Source organism: Atractosteus spatula, chromosome 14 (assembly GCF_055471065.1).
Source record: "Atractosteus spatula isolate fAtrSpa1 chromosome 14, fAtrSpa1.hap1, whole genome shotgun sequence".
Taxonomy (NCBI): Eukaryota; Metazoa; Chordata; class Actinopteri; order Semionotiformes; family Lepisosteidae; genus Atractosteus; species Atractosteus spatula.
In genome coordinates, this window is record NC_142719.1 from 35,334,734 (window position 1) to 35,351,695 (window position 16,962).

The 16,962-nt window shown below is 39.2% G+C and overlaps 1 protein-coding gene across 1 annotated transcript in view; it reads right to left on the bottom strand.

Moving 5' to 3' along the window:
- LOC148821253 (protein diaphanous homolog 1-like) overlaps window positions 1-16,962 on the bottom strand; it is a 47,958-nt gene that overhangs the window by 21,860 nt on the left and 9,136 nt on the right. Inside the window, exons 3-4 of the mRNA XM_088933449.1 lie at window positions 1,694-1,720; window positions 390-551 (exon numbers count right to left, since the gene is read on the bottom strand). Of these exons, the coding sequence (XP_088789575.1) occupies window positions 390-551; window positions 1,694-1,720 (189 nt within the window). The remainder of the gene's footprint in view (window positions 1-389; window positions 552-1,693; window positions 1,721-16,962) is intronic.

Consider the following 16,962-nt stretch of genomic DNA (forward strand, 5'->3'; position numbering starts at 1 on the left):
ATATTTATAAATATATAGAAGGCAAAACAAATACAACATCCTGTTTGTATCTCCCCGCAAGCTGCACAGTATCTGAAAAGGAAGTCTGCTGCTGTTTTATGAACATGTTTTAACCTTCACTTCAGGTTTCTTGGGTTGGTTGGGTTTTATATGAAACAAGAGAAGAATGTTTGATAGGTACGAATATAGACTATAACATAAATATGTAGCTTAAATGTGGTGGAAAAGCCCCAACAATGTAGACCCTGCAGCTGCTAATTGCTATTTTTGTGAGCCTTGTAAAGAGCATCCCTCTTTTGGCATTTTCTTCCCTAACCCTACGAGAACAGACAAGATCTGACCCACAGTACCAGGCCTCACAGGACAGGAGGAAGTTCAGAGAGACTCACCAGCATCTGCTCAAAGAGCTCCAGCACGTAATCATCAGGGTGGTCGTGCAACATGGCAGCCTGGGCCGGGACCTCGTAATGGGCTGCAGAAGAGTGCCGATGGCTGGGGATGTGTGGCTTCTCTTTGTCCTTCTTCATCCTCATGCTGGTGAACCTCTCCAGCTGTATGAGGGGTGGTGGTGAGGAAGGGGTAGACATTAGCACAATCAATGCACACCTCAGTTATCCGTTTGTCCGCCAGGTGGCGAAACAACTGAAAATATGTACTGTATACCGCAAGTAGATAGATATTGATCTGGTGAGGGAAATTGCAGCACTGCAAGTACTGTATATAACAGTGTTTATATATATCGATGAATTGTGTTATTTACTATACTGTACAGAACTGTAAACATCAAAGTTTAGGCTTCACTTACAATTACTGGAATTTGAAACATGAAACTCCTTCAGAAGGATTCTGGTACATGACGCATAGCTAATTTGCCACTAAATATTATTCAAGGTCAAAACCTTGAATGACAGATTCTAGAACTGTCCTTCTCGAAAAGAAAAATGGATTCCCATCACCTAAAAGCCAAATATGTGTATATTAAGATTTCACCAAGGAATAAAATGTTTAAAAAACAATTTAGCTCATCTAGCTTCCTAGAACAGTTCATATTTTTAAAAAAATGTTTACTTTTTTCATACAAAGACATCTTGAAATGATCTCAAATGTTTACTCACCAACAATCCCCCCTCCCTCCAACTACAAAAGTCGGCTAGATCTTTATGGGCAATGAGAATCCCAAAGTGCACAGAGCTCAGGGAAATACTTTGCATGAAGCCTAAATACTTGTTTGCTGTTCAACTCACCTGTACTACAGCATCTGGCTCCCTTTACTTACCTGGTCAACTCTTGCTTTTGCAAGTCAACATAAAAACGGGACTTTTCCATAAAAGCCCATCTTAACGGGGCATTAGACGAAAGCAGAGAAAGCGATGAGGAAATGCTGACAGCCATCGAGAAGAACTCAGACACTGTGAGCATTTGAATGAATGTCATGTCATGTGAATGCCATGCCAGTGAAGGGTGTAGCATTGCAGCTGAAGCCAAATAACTGCCTAATGTTCCCCGGAGGCAGAGGGCCCGGGAAAAGACATCGACCGAACCAAGGGATCCAACAATGAAGGGGCATGCACTTGCAAAAAAAGGGGCAGGCTCTTTTATTTTGTTACAGGATCGAAGGAGGGGTTAGTAAAGAGACGAGGGCACAAAGGCGACGAGCGAAGGGCAAGAAGCAAAATCAGGACTGCACTCCTACCTCATCCGGAATCAGCCGCTTGAGAGTCTGTTGAAAGGGAAGAAGCGAAGGGCAGGAGAGAGAGAAAGTCAGTGAGACAATAAGAACACCCAAAGGAAACTACCCACTAGAGATGTGCAGAGGACAGCAGAGTGAGCGGCACAGTGATCACAGGAAGGGACTAAGAACATGAGAGAGCCACATAACTAATACAGAGCGACGACGGCTTACTCAACCAGCTCTGTACCACACGCAGATAAATGCTTGCACATTTAAGTTCATGCTCTTCCAAGATTCCAGTCCCAAACCCTACATTATTACATTGTTCTCATGAGGAAAAATTTCCCTTTATATGTCATTTCACAACATGTCACGGCTTTCTGGTCCCTAACACCAATGTTTATCAGAGACTGATATATATATTATAAAAAAAAATCTGGTAAAGAAAACCTCCACACTGCACGAAATGAAGTTCTCATGCATTGTTCTCATTGAAGATGCTAGGACCTGGGTGTCTTATGCGACACATTTCAGAAAATACTGGGCTCTAAGACTTTTTACCTCAGGCCACTCCCTTCTGCATCTAAAAAAGGACCAGTACTACAAAACAAACATCTGGTGCCTCCTTTCACCTTCCTCATTGAGTTTTTAGGTGAAATAACCTATCTTCTATCAGCAGATGGCACTACAGGTCAATATACACACTTTGAAGCTCTTTGCCTTTGTACTATTTCTAAAGGGCTCAAGGGGGTGTTGTTGTAATACAAATTCTGTTTCTTCTACTTAACGACTTTTTACTCCTTATAGAACACAGAGAATGAAGATAGCTTGCATTTTTAAAGTATATTACTGTTTATCATTTTGAAAAATTGTAATTCAAAATGTAAGACTGTTGTATATGTTTTAAGAGTCAGTGATATGGTGGCACGATGATGACGAAGAAAACAGTGATAATATTCCTTATGCTTAAAGGACACTCAACTCAAAGTGCTTTACACGTAATGGGGACTCCCCTCCACCATCACCAATGTGTAGCCCCCACCGGGATGATGATGATGATGGCAGCCAAAGTGCGCCAGAACACTCACCACACATCAGTGGGGAGGATAACAGAGTGATGAAGCCAGTTCATAGATGGGGGTTATTAGGAGAATATGACTGGTAAAAGCCGGGAGAAATTTGGCCAAGACACCAGGCCAAGTAACATCCCTACTCTTTTTGAGAAATTCCATGGGATTAGTAATGAGTCAGGGCCTCGGTTTTACATCTCTTCTGAAAGGATGGCGCCTTTTTACATGATAGATGATAGGCTCCACATTTCCATGCCCCATACTTGGAAAAGGCTGCTTTTCTAATACCAGACATATGTTGTGCAGCTGTGTGATAACAGATGTATGTATTTTTGAGCCCTGGGTTCACATGCAGAGCCATGCCAATCTGAGCCTTGCATTTGAAAAGCTGGGTTTGTTCAAATTACTGTGTACAATCACTGGGAAACACGATTTGAATGATCACTTTTAATCACTGGAAAGCAGTCATTAGCAAGAAATTAACTGTTCCCAGTCCCGAATCAAAGACTCAGCACCTCTACAACCAGAAAAACCTGACCTGGTAACCTTGCAAACTAAGTGAAATTCCCATGGTCAAGCAGTCATAAATCTACAAACACAGCTCAAAGGAAAACTAATTCACCTTCCAAATAATTATAATCTTTCCACCTCTGCCCAGAGTTATAGTAAAATGCGTTTAGTCAAAAGCAGAAGTATATTAATTTACTTTGGGTGAAACGTAACCACCTTTTCCCTTTCCTTGAAAATAATCTTCAGTTCAATCACTCCTAGTAATTGTCAGCTATTTAAAGAGTATTTCATGTACATCAAAAATGAAAGGAGGCACAATTAAATGTGATCAAAGCGTGGTCTTTCTATTGTGCTTCTCCATTGCACACCTCTTCATATTTCATACATTTCTCCTATCAATTTTTAATTGAATATGGACACTCTAGAGATTCACAGACAAAAAATATCTATTCTGCAATGCGCGGTATTTCTAGGACATAGCTTGTGCTCGGCATAGTAAGACAGCAGCAGATTACAAACAATAAAGCTCATTGTTGCGGCTATGATACAAAGTATACGGTTCTGAAATACCTATCTTGTGACATGCATGACGTGGAACTTAAAAAAAGGGTGATAAGGTTCTTGCAAAAGCATGGGAGGTCAATATAACTACTTTGAGAACTACAACAAAAAATGGGATTGAAGGGATATGTAATGCCCTTTGAAACAATGTAAGCTTGGTTTTAAATTAAAACCTTTTTCTATCAGACTTAAGATTCTGCAGTTCCATCCTCTGTCTATCTACTTGATATCTGCTTTAAATCTACAATGATAACCTGTCACAACTGACATAGGCAAAAGCGACAAAGTTCAGTCCTATGTCTCTTGCAACACATTACACCTTATTTTGTGAAAGCTTCCTCATTCACTTCTAAAATTAGTCAGGATGAGGTCAACAGCCTGAGGTGAAACACACTCAAGCTTTACAGCCTCAGCTACAATGACACAACTAGAACTGTATTTGATTTTGATTTTTTTTCTCCATACTTACAAGTTAATGCTTTTTTATTCTAACTGCAAGGGTTCAATAATAATTCTGTGACTTCGAAGTTCCATAGACCCATACTTTAGTATGAACCAGGCATGGAAACCTAAGAAAAGGAAGTTCTGTTAAAATGTGTTTAATCGCCACTGTTCACCAAATCGAGGTCTGCATGATGTTCTTTACCACCTGTCACCTTTACACAGATATAGTATCAGGATGTTAGAGAAGTAATAAGCTCATCTTGGCAAATTAGGGCCAATAAAATCTTCAAACTATTTGAACAGCACTTCAAATTCATTTGAAATAAAAACTGGTCTGGAAACAAACTGCCCAGCTTTCTCCTTCTTTAGTGACTTGTGATAAGCTTTCTTCATCTCTGTGCTGTCCTTAAACAGAAAGGTTACTGTTGTAGCAGCAATGCTTATTAATAATACAGGAATTAGGTTTGCTGTCCCCCTTGCCGGTCTCTCTCCCTCATCTCTGTGGTGTTGGATACAGACAGACCATTCCATGTGGTTCAGATTTAAGGTGTTTTTCTGTCTGATAGAGTTTCCTGATAAGGAACAACTCCCAGGGCTGATGTTCTCCAGCCTCCCTAATGAATGGTCATCTCTGGCGCCTTTCTGTCAGGGTGATTCCAAGGGAGAGTCTCATCCCAGGTTGTTTACAACCCTAAGGTCAGAGAGAGTTGTTACTCATCCTCCACCTTGATCAGCCAATCAGGAACTGGTAGGACAGGGTAACCCCACATGGGTCTCGAATGCCCGCGAAACTTTCAATCAATGAAGAACCATAGTTCCTCCAGATAAAAGAGGCAGCACAGGGCCCAGAGGGTGCCCCTCCAGGACGTTCTCCAGGACAATCACGTGACGGCCAGTGTGTCCGAGTGCCAGGACTTTACTTTGTTAAGTAAATAAGAGTCAAGACCAGAGGTCGCCCGCGCATAACCAAAGGATCCGCCCGCGGTTAGCCCAGCAGCAAGCCTCGTGAACCACCAGTAACCCACCGTCAATGGTCGCCAGATCAACGAGTACACTAAAGTCCCAACTGTTAGTATTCAGGACTAGTGCTACATCGGGAACGAACTGGTCTTCTTCCCGTCTAAAGAGTGTGACTTGCTCGGACCTGCAGCCACTTTTCATGTGCACAAACTCTGCTAGTTCAGCCAGGTCCTCGGAGAGGCACTGCCAGCGCGCCGCAGCAGGATTCTCTCCCTCCTTCTCCCACACCTCCAGCCCAACCAGGGCTGCCTGGCACCGGGCCAGAGGACGCCGATTGGACGCAGCAACAGCCTGTCGCTGTTCCCTTGTGTCCGCGGGAAATCTGAATCCACATAAATTGGATGAGTATTCAAAATTCTACATTGCAACTCGAGAATTCAATTGTCACCTCAATCCCAGTTGATGTCAATTTAATTCCTATGAGTGATGTACTTGCTTTTGAGTATCTAGTGTAGAAGTTGTAATCAAAAAGCTCATTAACAAAATAGTATACTGAATGTATTTATTTCTTGGTATTTGTAACTCTTCGTGATTTAATATAGTTCAGGTGGGTAGCTGCGTCAGCATGCGTAGGCTGCAAAGGAACAAGTAATAGGTTTATTCCATGCTGAAAAAAAGAAGAAAGAAAACAACGTTTCGGTGACACCAGAAGGAGGCTCCACAGCTGAAACGTTGTGTTTTCTTTCTTCTTTTTTTCAGTATGGAATAAACCTATTACTTGTGATTTAATATATACCTTTTGTATTCTGCTAACGCTCACTATAAGATCTGTTATGTTTTATGTATTCATATTTTATGTATTAGTAAATGTATTCTCGTGTATTATTGTTTCTGTATTTCTAATAGCCATCAAAGAATCATTTTGTGATTTACTGCTACAGTTAATAATTGTCCCAGCACATGCACAAAACCACACACTACTACCACATACAGGTGTGGCAGTAATCAGGCCTGGGTGTGGCTAGAGAAATTGAACTCGGCTTTCCAAAGATGTGATAAACCATAGTTGATTTATGTTTTAACAGGGGAGGCAATCACTTTTTCACACAGGGCCATGTAGGTTTGGATTTTTTTTTTCCCTTAATAATAAAAACCTATATTTAAAAACTGCATTTTGTGTTTACTTGTGTTATCTTTGTCTAATATTTCAATTTGTTTGATGATCTGAAACATTTCAGTGTGACAAACATGCAAAAAAATAAGAAATCAGAAAGGGGGCAAACACTTTTTCACACCACTGTAAATGAATAATCAGACCGGAAACATGACAGAATCTCTTCCTGGTACAGTCTTTGTCAAGAACAAATTTTTTCACATCATACCACACACAACGGCTGTTTCAGTACCGCACTCTTTAAATAACTCCCCTTGGGAGGGGCTTTAAACAGACCCAGATTGCCAAATTACAACAAAAGAGAAGTCTACTTGAGTAACCTCAATCCCGCCAACTACACATGAGATTTCAAAACAGCGCAGGTCATCTTCAGTTTGTTGCAATACTGGCCACTGATCCAAAAATATATTATTACAGGGCGAATAGTCAAAATACATCCATTAAAATGTGCAAAATTTGTGCATGACAAAAATATTCATTCAAATACAAATACCTCTTTACACAAAAATAGCATAAGTAAGTGTTATTAAGGGATTAACCATACACCTTTCGCTTGAAGCAATAACTATCATGATAAGTCCCAACACTACACTAAAAAACACACTAAATATTAAGAAAATCAAAATCACATTTACACATTAAAGGTCTCATGGAGTGAGACTAATTTTAACGTTTTAGTTCGGACATTCCCAATTCTAAAACTCTGGACCTCAAAACCTCAGATGTTTTGCTCCAGGTAAGCTCACACCTATGTAACCGAAAACTTTATTGTTAGAATGTTGTCAGCAAGAGCACACAATTCTTAGCACATACACTGCCAAGAAAAGACTTGTGAGCCATATAGCTATGGAAGTCACAACTTTAATCAAAACCATGATGAACCAAATATTCAAGATCATGGTGACTCCATGGACCAGTTGCCCAGCAAAGGTCTCCCCAAGAAGTCTGCCAAAGACCATCTAGGTAAACTACAAGGCTACTGATCTCTGGACTGACAAGTCAAAAATGGAACTTCCTGGCCAAAACCAAACACTTCTAACACAAAAGGTTTATTCTGAATATCATGGTTAGGGTATTATGGCTTGGGGCTGCTTTGCTGCATGGCTTTGCATCATTGGCAGAACTATGAATTGACCGTTGGATCAGGAAATCTTGGAGGAAGAGTGTAAGGCCATTCATTTGCCAACTGAAGCTGAACTGAAAGTGGGTCATGGAGCAAGACAATGCCCCACTGACATATACACAGATCTACAACAGAACAGATGAAGATGGTTTTTGCATTTTGAATTTTAATAGTGAGAGGGAAAATTGAAAAACAAAAAAGTGCCTCTAAAAACTCCCATGTCGCCTTTACTGAAACAGTTGCAGTCATTGTTGTTCCTTTCTAAAACACAGCTTGCAGCTCATTTAAAATGCTCATTTTAACATTAACAAAAACAGTATAAGCAATTACATTAAAAAGTTCCAAGAATCAAATGATGCTCAGGGGACATTTTTAAGAGAAAATGAGAAAGTCCTGTAGGCCTCAAGGGCTGGATTTTGATTTTTTGTTTGTTCGAAAGGATTTCACTGTGTTTGGTCAGGAAAATGGCACAGTGGTTAGCATCAAGGATTCGTTTAACAGTAACATGAAGCTACTGCTTCTATACTGCATACTTCAGCTCTGCACATGTGATTCTAAAATAATGAATAAAAATAATTTTCATCTGGGTGTAACCAAAACAAATGACAAAAGACTTGTGGTACTGTTAGGTGTTTTGTATGATTTTACTGTGGGTACTGTTGCACTGCACAGTGCTGTGGTGTGCTGATTCCACGAGATGAGGGAATTCCAGTATAAACAGTAAATCAGCTCCACCCTTCCCAAATTATAGGGCTTCAAGCCCAAACAGTATGTTATAAACGAGCAGTTTGCACCAGTTAAACAGATGCTCCAATGGCATCTAAGAAATATACCAGTGGGGAAGGGGTAACTAATGGACGACTAAATTGTATTTTTATTAACTGCTTCCATCCATGCCTTTTTAATTGGACACAAAAACCAAAGGACTCTTTTTACCCTAGAGCTTTGATCCCTCAAAACTATATTTAAATGAAAACTAAATACTCCAGTTCATAATGGCAATTACGAAAGTTTACTAGATATACAGTAATTCAGATGTGCTTCTTAGAACCAAAAAAACATTGACAGCAAACAAAATGACAAATCCTGCTTTAATGTGAACGCAAACAGAACATACTAGCCTTATCTCTAGAAACAAACTCAATGTCAGAATACCTGAAAAATTACGACACAGTAAGTTAAAATGTGACTGGATTATTGTATAGTCCACAACTAAGTACAAATCTAGGTTACATTTGTCAAAGCTTGCAAACAGCAGTGAAAAGCAAAAGAACAAAGCAACAGAAAAGCAGCATTCAACACATGACTTAGTGTTTTTATAGATATTTATACTGTTGATTGGTTACTATGGCGACCACATAACTGACATACTTTAGAAAGGACGATATCACTGCAAGGTGCAGCCAGAACATTAACCATTCTTTCTATGACAGCATATGGGGCACACCCTGAGGCTAAAAGCACACTTCCTGCACCAATTGTTCATGCAGGAAGTTATCAAGATGTTGTCATAAAAGGGAAATTGATACTTCAGGGCACTGACAAACTGAAGTAGGTTGAAGCAGACAGCCATAGTCACCAATGTATGTTTACAGAAAAGCAAGCTTAAAGCAGTACATGGCACTCTTTTAAGACAATACAAGGGGAAACAAATTCAACACAATTCCAATACAAATCTAGAAGAGCAGAACCCACACTATAACAGCTGAAACAGAAGCCACAGACTATATCCAAAAAGGGGAAATAACAATGGACTTCATTCCGTGCATTACCATTTCAAGAGGTCAAATGCTGCAGTTCCATATTAGATATGCAGTTAATTATTTATTACCAATTGCTGGATAAAACCATCACTGATGTCCCTATTTGTGTTCCATGTCAGAACACAAAATAGTTATTTAATACAAGGATATTATATTCAATATTATCTTTTGGGTTTTTTGTTATTTTGATTTTAATAACATGAAAAAGAAATGGGAAAGGGGTGTGTGTATTGTATTCAATCTGAAATGTGGCATATAATTTTTCTTTCTTTACATCATGTAAGTCCTTGAAACATTTAAACAACAAATTATTTTCTCCATTAGGTTATTCAACTAATAAGGAACAGTCTGTAATACTCAGCCTGAGGTGTACCTTATACTGGTTAACACAGATTCCTTTGGATAACCTGGTCTTTTAAAGCCTTAGTACAGGCCTAAGTACTCCACTAAAATGTGAAAGAAACATTGAAAACTTTCTCAATTTTGCCCTGGCCTGTGGGATCACTAATATGTATGGCCAATTGAAAAAATTACTACATCAACTACTACTCCTCCCTCAGTAAAGGGCTCTGCAACTGTAATCTGCAGCTATCGCAATACATTATACATCCACAAAATACAAAAGCAATGTCAGAGAAAAACTACAAGTCAGTAAAGCAGTAATATGCCTAATGCATCAGAAACTGAATAAAATATATAAAGTTGGCTCTGAAATCTTTTTGTACGAAGATCTGAGTGTCTCAAGTTTTCGCGTGTGAAGTTTTAACTTTTAACAGGAAGTCCTTCATGCTAAATTAATTTTTTACATTTCATTAGCTCTAATCTTCGTGGCTTGCACTTTCGCTTGACTAAACTATATGCAATACTTTCTGCACGGATAAAGTGAGCCCCGGAAGGTTTTTACTTTTTTCACCGTCGTTGCAAGAAACAGGATAAAAGCACTGTGGAATTAGAAAGAAAAATTTCGATAAAGTGCGCCATGTCGTCTAAAGGGTGCATTCATGGCGTTTTACCTTCATACCAACTTCATGCCAAAAATACCCCCCCGATGATTTCTCTGACTTACGCCTGAATCATTCTGAACTAAAGTGGGTCTAAAGCCACTAGCTGCTGTGTCACTGCTAAGTCACCTCTCTTATCCTGTATACTGTAGTTGTCGTTTTAGGTCTGTGGCTAGACCGCTGTCAGGCCAAAGTGTGAGGACACAAGTGGCAGAGTAAACAGCAGGAGGAGAGCTGCTGGGAACAGCACACTGAACCCAGATTAATCACTCCAGTAACCACCAGGAACTCTGCACCCTGAAACAGCACTGGCTCCTCACAACAGACACTACCTAATCGCAGCAACCGGAACCAGACATTACTCAGCTACACTGTGTGGCTTATGAGCTGGTTCAACTTCTGAGACACACCAGTTTCAAGAGGCTGCAGTCTTCCGAACAAATACCCTCGCTTGTCTTAACATTTCCTGTTAGCTTGTGAGGCTTGACTCCAAATCCAAAGAGCTCACCCCTGGCAGTTACACAGTTACAGACTCAGAAGGCACTGGGGAGCCCCTGAAATGTTAAACAAGCTGGGATGGGCCTCTTCAGCACAGCAAGTAATTAGCGCACTGCTGCAAACTCAGTGAATAAGAGAGGACAGTTAATTGGCAAAACCAGGAAAACGTTACGTTGCACACACTGCAGATCTTAAGTGTATTTAAAAAGTGGGTCACTCTGTTTGCCTGAGAGGAAATTGTTTCCAAGACATTGAGTTCAGCAGCCTTCAAACAAGGGGCCTCCATTTATCAGTTTCTGGGCTGGACGACGACACTTTTTAGTTTTAAATGAACGCTTGACAGTAGTCACACAGACATAGAACGAGTTTAGAAATAGCACAACCTACTGAGCCACCTGCTTACCTACATTTTCACATACTTTGCATGCAACACGATTTTCTATGCAAAGTGATTTAAGGGAATTCAATTTTAGGGAAATTCTTGCATGAATGTACTTAGTGCACTAAAGTGATCACTGGGTATAGCACTATAAAAGTAATCTTCAGCATCACTCTCATATTACATATCTTAAAGGTATATTAAATGCCATAACAGCCTTAGCTTAACAGGCTTACAACCTAAACAGGAAAACAGATGGCAGATCATTTAAAAGATGTGCAGAAAAACGGTACATCATAGTCTATGTTTAATGACTCAACCAGAAAAATTCAATAGCACCTAAGAGTATCATTACTATTACGCATGAGTACCTAGAGAACAGTATTTGGCATTCTTCTGCTGACTGCAGCAGAGCAGACACTATAAGAGCCACTCAAAATAGGAAGATTAAACAGATTAATGTCTGTTGAATGAAGAAAATGAGCTCAGCCCACGCAGTTTCCTTAACGGGTCATAACTTCTGCCTCTGGTACACCATGAGAACTGTAAGTCACTGAAGTATCGAGGTCTGTAGTGAGGTCTCATTTAGTGGACAGAAAAGCCCACAGCTTGTGTCATACGGTACAGTAACAAAGCAAGCTATATTTGGGTTAACTTGAATTCACTAGTTTTTACACAGTGTGTAAATACTTCAATATGACATTGAAGTTTGTGCTAGGTTTATTTCAATTTCTAATGCTACAATACTGTAGCTTTACATTCCCAGCAATAAAACCCCACACTCTTTGTTTCTATCCTAATCAAGGTAAACTACACAAGCTACTTTATTTTTTCTTGGAGAAGAAATAGTAAATCCTAGAAGATTATAAGAATATACGTATGAGATCTATGGCTATAGACTCTTTTGATATTACTTTTATGCTTTAATTGACCTACTATAATTACTAATTATTTCTTACTTTAGGAAAATTCCATTTTAAATAATTAAGTTTACACATATAATACACATAAAAATTATTTAAATTATGGTAAAAGGGGCAATCGTTTCTACTGTGCAACAGTACAAAAAGTACAAAGGTACAAAACCCATTTTCTCTCTTGTGCACATAAGCCAGGCACCAAAGCAAAACTTAGGTACAAAGGTTAAGGAGGATCTTCTGATCATTAGTTAGGACAGCACAGAAATCTAATTTAGAATAAACATAGGGGGAAGATTACAAAACTGATATCCAAAATAATCTTGAATAATTATCCATTTGTATCAAAGCAGGGTTTTTCATTTCATTTTACCATAGGTACACAGCGTGAAAGCACTTTGAGGCTTTTACTCTTGTGCTTCCCCATCGTTAGACACTGCAAAAATGTGTAGCAAAGAATGTCAATTAGCAGCTTCTGCAAAATTTCCTTTTTCCTCTGTTTACCGAGTGAAGCTTCATCTGCAACACAGCACGAACTGCCATGCCTGAAAAGACACCAGAAAAAAAAAAAGTGCAACAAAAGCAGAGCCTTCACCACTTCTCCTTTTGGTGTCAAAGACAGGAAGCAACGTCCTTGTGTGTAACTCGGTAAGCAAGCAGTTGGCTCTTCACACAGTAGCGCAGACAGTAGAAAGCAGTGGCAAGCTCTTCACATGAAACAGGAAATGAGGCCGAACCCAAGCACCAACGAAAAGCTGGCAGCACATGCATTTCGGCAACTCATCTAAACATGCAATTTAGTCTTCTGCAATCGGGTGTGTGCTTCTTGCGAAGCACATGTTCACTCAGTACCAGTGCTAAAGTGATTCCCAGACATGGCTGAAAAAAGAATCCCCTTTGCACAGTTTAAATAAAAGCTAATTTGGGGAAAAACATACGTTTCTAACAATACATGTTTGTTCTTTGTACTACTACATAGTACAGGGCACATGGAGACCAATTTAAAAACAGAGCACACTGTACTCAGCTACTCAACAAGATCAGATATAAGGCTAAGACTGAGGGTTGAGTCACCAGAATGCAGCAGGTCAGCGAGGTCTTTGATCATCTGGTTGAAGGGAGGTGACCAGTTTGAGGAGGAGGTGTGTAAACACCAACTGCTTTCTCAGCAGCTACCCGAAGTTCAAGCTTCCATTCACATACAGTGAGAAAATATAAAGACCGAGCTTCTGTAAACAGCCGTTCACACCTACACAGCTAATGTATTTTTAACATGTTTGAAACACTGAAGGGGACAATGCAGATTCCCTGCCGCTAACCTGAAGCTCAGAATAAAATATAAAAAAAGAATATGATTATTTTCAGTTTCTCAGTTTATAAGACAATCTGTCCTTTCTTTTCCTTGGCCAAATATGGCTGATCCAGAAGCCATTTTTGATACACCGTTCAATCCTAATATAATTTGTTCTTAACATCTCCATAGTCTTAAATGACCCAAAAATTATATTTATACTTTACGTTACTCATCTTTATGCAATCCAATCATTTATGTGGGTCCTGATCATTAATCTACACGTTGTGTGTTTTTTTTCACCTAAAAACTTAACTACTCTCTTAGATTTAGTTTCATAGTTGTGTCTCCTGCATTCATTTGGTTTAATTATTCAATCTTGCACAGTCCTATACAGCGCAAAATAAATCAATGGATTAAAACAAACTAGACACACTTGAAGTACTGCATAATACTCCAAATATGAAGACAACCTCCCTCATTATACTAGACAAAATTAATTTGCCATTGTGCATTTATATACATGCCTGATAAAAACAGAGTACGAAAAAGAGCTAGTTCAGTTAGAAACGGGAATAGGGGCTTAAATACAACATACCAGAAGGCATACCAAAGTAGATTATCCATTCCAAGAAGCAGCTGACTTGCACTACCCAAACCTATTGGCCAACAGCAGCCTAACAAAACCTGATTCTAACACTCTAACACACTTACACTGATAAATCCTAAACCTAGGCAATTACCGACATGTACTGGATTAGTGTTGAACAAGTAGGTAGGTACGCAAGTCCACAGCAAACACAGTACATACGTGTACAAGGTGAGATAAATTCACACTAAAACAAAAATTCTGCATTGGAGAAGGTAAGGTTTTTCTCATTCCAACACTAATGCCATTCATCTTCAAAAAGCAAACATAAAGCTGAACCTAGACGGGGCCATCAGCTTTGGGGAAAAAAGCAAAATAAGGGAAATGCATTAAAATAAAGGACATGATCTACTGCAATTCAGTTAATTATTGCTTAAACCAGGGCATTTGACAAAGAAAACAAAAAAAGACCATGCAATGTGCCACTTTCTTTCAGCAAATAAGGAATAAAAATGTGTCCTTATTGAAAACTTTTGTCTTGTAACTTCTGGTCTGCTAATAAATTTTGTTACAGAAAACATAGCTTTATTCACAAGGCAAACTATGATCTGTAACACTACAAGCTAAAAATGGAAACGGTATCTTTCATCGTTCATTGAATTTCTTGTTGAGACCTACTAAAACAGCCCCTGGAGAAAGTGTTCACTTCCTGCCTTCTGTGCAATGCATTTCCTGTCACTGCTCATTTTGTGCTCACAGTAATTACTAAGCAGCATATGCCATAACTGGTTTAAAAATAGCATAACTGTATCAGCTTAGGTGGTCCTCATGAAAAAGATGACAAACTGTATGCCAAAAGATAGTCTGACATACAGTTTGAGTATCTCAAACTATATTTATAGAATATTTTAAAAACATATATATTGGTTCAACAAAACTGACGTAGAGATACATATATAAACAATTTACCATGTTTAAAAGATTAAATGTTTTCTCTCATTTTACTTTGATACATTTCTTAGAGTCTACACAGTTAACCTCAGTTCTTAATTTATGCTTTGATTGCCAGGCTCTATTCTTTATAACTAATCAATTGGGGGAAAAAAAAGTTCCTAAAAGTCTTCTAGCCTACATTATTAAACCCAGTGCATTGGAGACCAGCTATAGCACAGAACAACTATTCTGTGCCTGTTGCTTAGTAACAGAAAGAATCAAGGTCATCAGAAGGTATTGCTATCAACTATTCACTTTTTACAAAAAATAGAAATAATCATTATTCTTGGCCACTGTACATTCTCTTCAAAAAAGAGAATTGGATCGCTTTGCCTTCAAAGAAAGGGATCCATAAGAAATAAAAAATCATAATTTACCCTGTATTTCCATGATTTCACAGTGAAAGAAAACTGGCTTACTTACAAATAAATGATTGTAATTATAATTATTTTCATACACACTCCTGAACAGCCATATACTGTACTAGGATCACTGAAAGTGGGTGAGAATACCAAAGCAGGAAGAAAGCAATGCAAAAAAAGGTCATTTTTTCTCCAGAACAATCCCTCAAAATGAAATGTTTGTCTGTCAGCAGGGCTCAAGATTACTCAAGCAACAACTGTCGAAACACTGTGTATAGAAATTGTGCAACTAGCATAGCTGGATATGATGAATTTAGCGTGCAAGGCTTGTGGTCCCTGTTAACTGAGGTTTGCTGCATCTTAAGCAGGCCCATCGGACAGATAATGCTATTTGAGACCTCTGGCCCTAATTCCTTAAAACATGGACAGCAGGTCAGGGATCGTGATTCTGCTACAGGGGGAGGGGAAAGAGAAAACCGAGCCAAGCAGGCAAACAGGTGGATTCTCTAAACGTACACTCAGGTGACTGAAACAAAGAGGGCTCTAAAAGATGACAGACAGGACTGTAGAAAGAAAGCAATGACTACTTTGAATAGGCTGCTTGAGGCATTCTGAAATCTGATAAGGAGTCGCTCAGCTAAACTCAGACTTATTGCAGACAAAGCTATAGCAACCAGGACTGAGGAACCAGGTAGGACAGTGTAAACACTTTCCAGATAAACGATCAAAGACACTAAAAGTATTTCAACAGATTGGTGGATATATGGATGCATTAGTATTATCCAAAATGGTGATGATGATGGGATCCTTGAATCAATAATAATTCCTTGCATTTATATAGACCATTTCATTCCAAAGGAGCTGAAAGACTGTTCCCCTTGGGAGGGGATTCACCCCAGTCACCTGTGACGTGCAGCAACTCGACTAATCAGCAGGTGAGACAGAGAAGTCAATTATGGTGGAACTTTCAGTAGGGCAGAATGTACAAGCCCAGAGGCTAATTTAGCCAGGACACTGCGGTTACAACTCTCACTCTTTCTAAAACTGCCAGGGGATCTTTGATGACAACAAAATGGTTACAAAAAGCCATTCAGCCCATCTAGCTTGGCAGTTAGTAGCTATGTAATCCAAGTATTTCATCCAGCTGTTTCTTGAAGGAAGCCAGAGTAACAGGTTCAACATCATAACTAGGCAACTTGTTCCTTACCCTTACAATCCAAAACCGCAATGCTGCCCCATGTGAGGAATAAACTCACAGATCACGGAGAGTCTGACTCCCGTAGTCAGGACCTCAAATTAATATGAGCCATTAGTGTCACATTCCAGGAAATCAGTTGTCTTCTTTAAAGAGTCAAGTAGCAGAGTACACTGTTAGCTATATATCCATATACATCACAGTCTGCTCAACTTAACTAAACCCTTGCATCACTAACTCAAGCTAAGAAACAGCATAGCTAATAAACTGCATTCCCAATGGCAGCCTGAGCCATGAGCTGTTCATAGCTGCATCAAGGAATTAGATACATCTAGGCTGAACTTGACATAAACCTCCCACTTAAAACACAATCTGCAAAATTGTTATAAAACATCATAGAAAATTGTCGTTTTCTCTAAACTCTTTTGAGGCTGTGCCAGCCTCAGAAATAATGCACAAA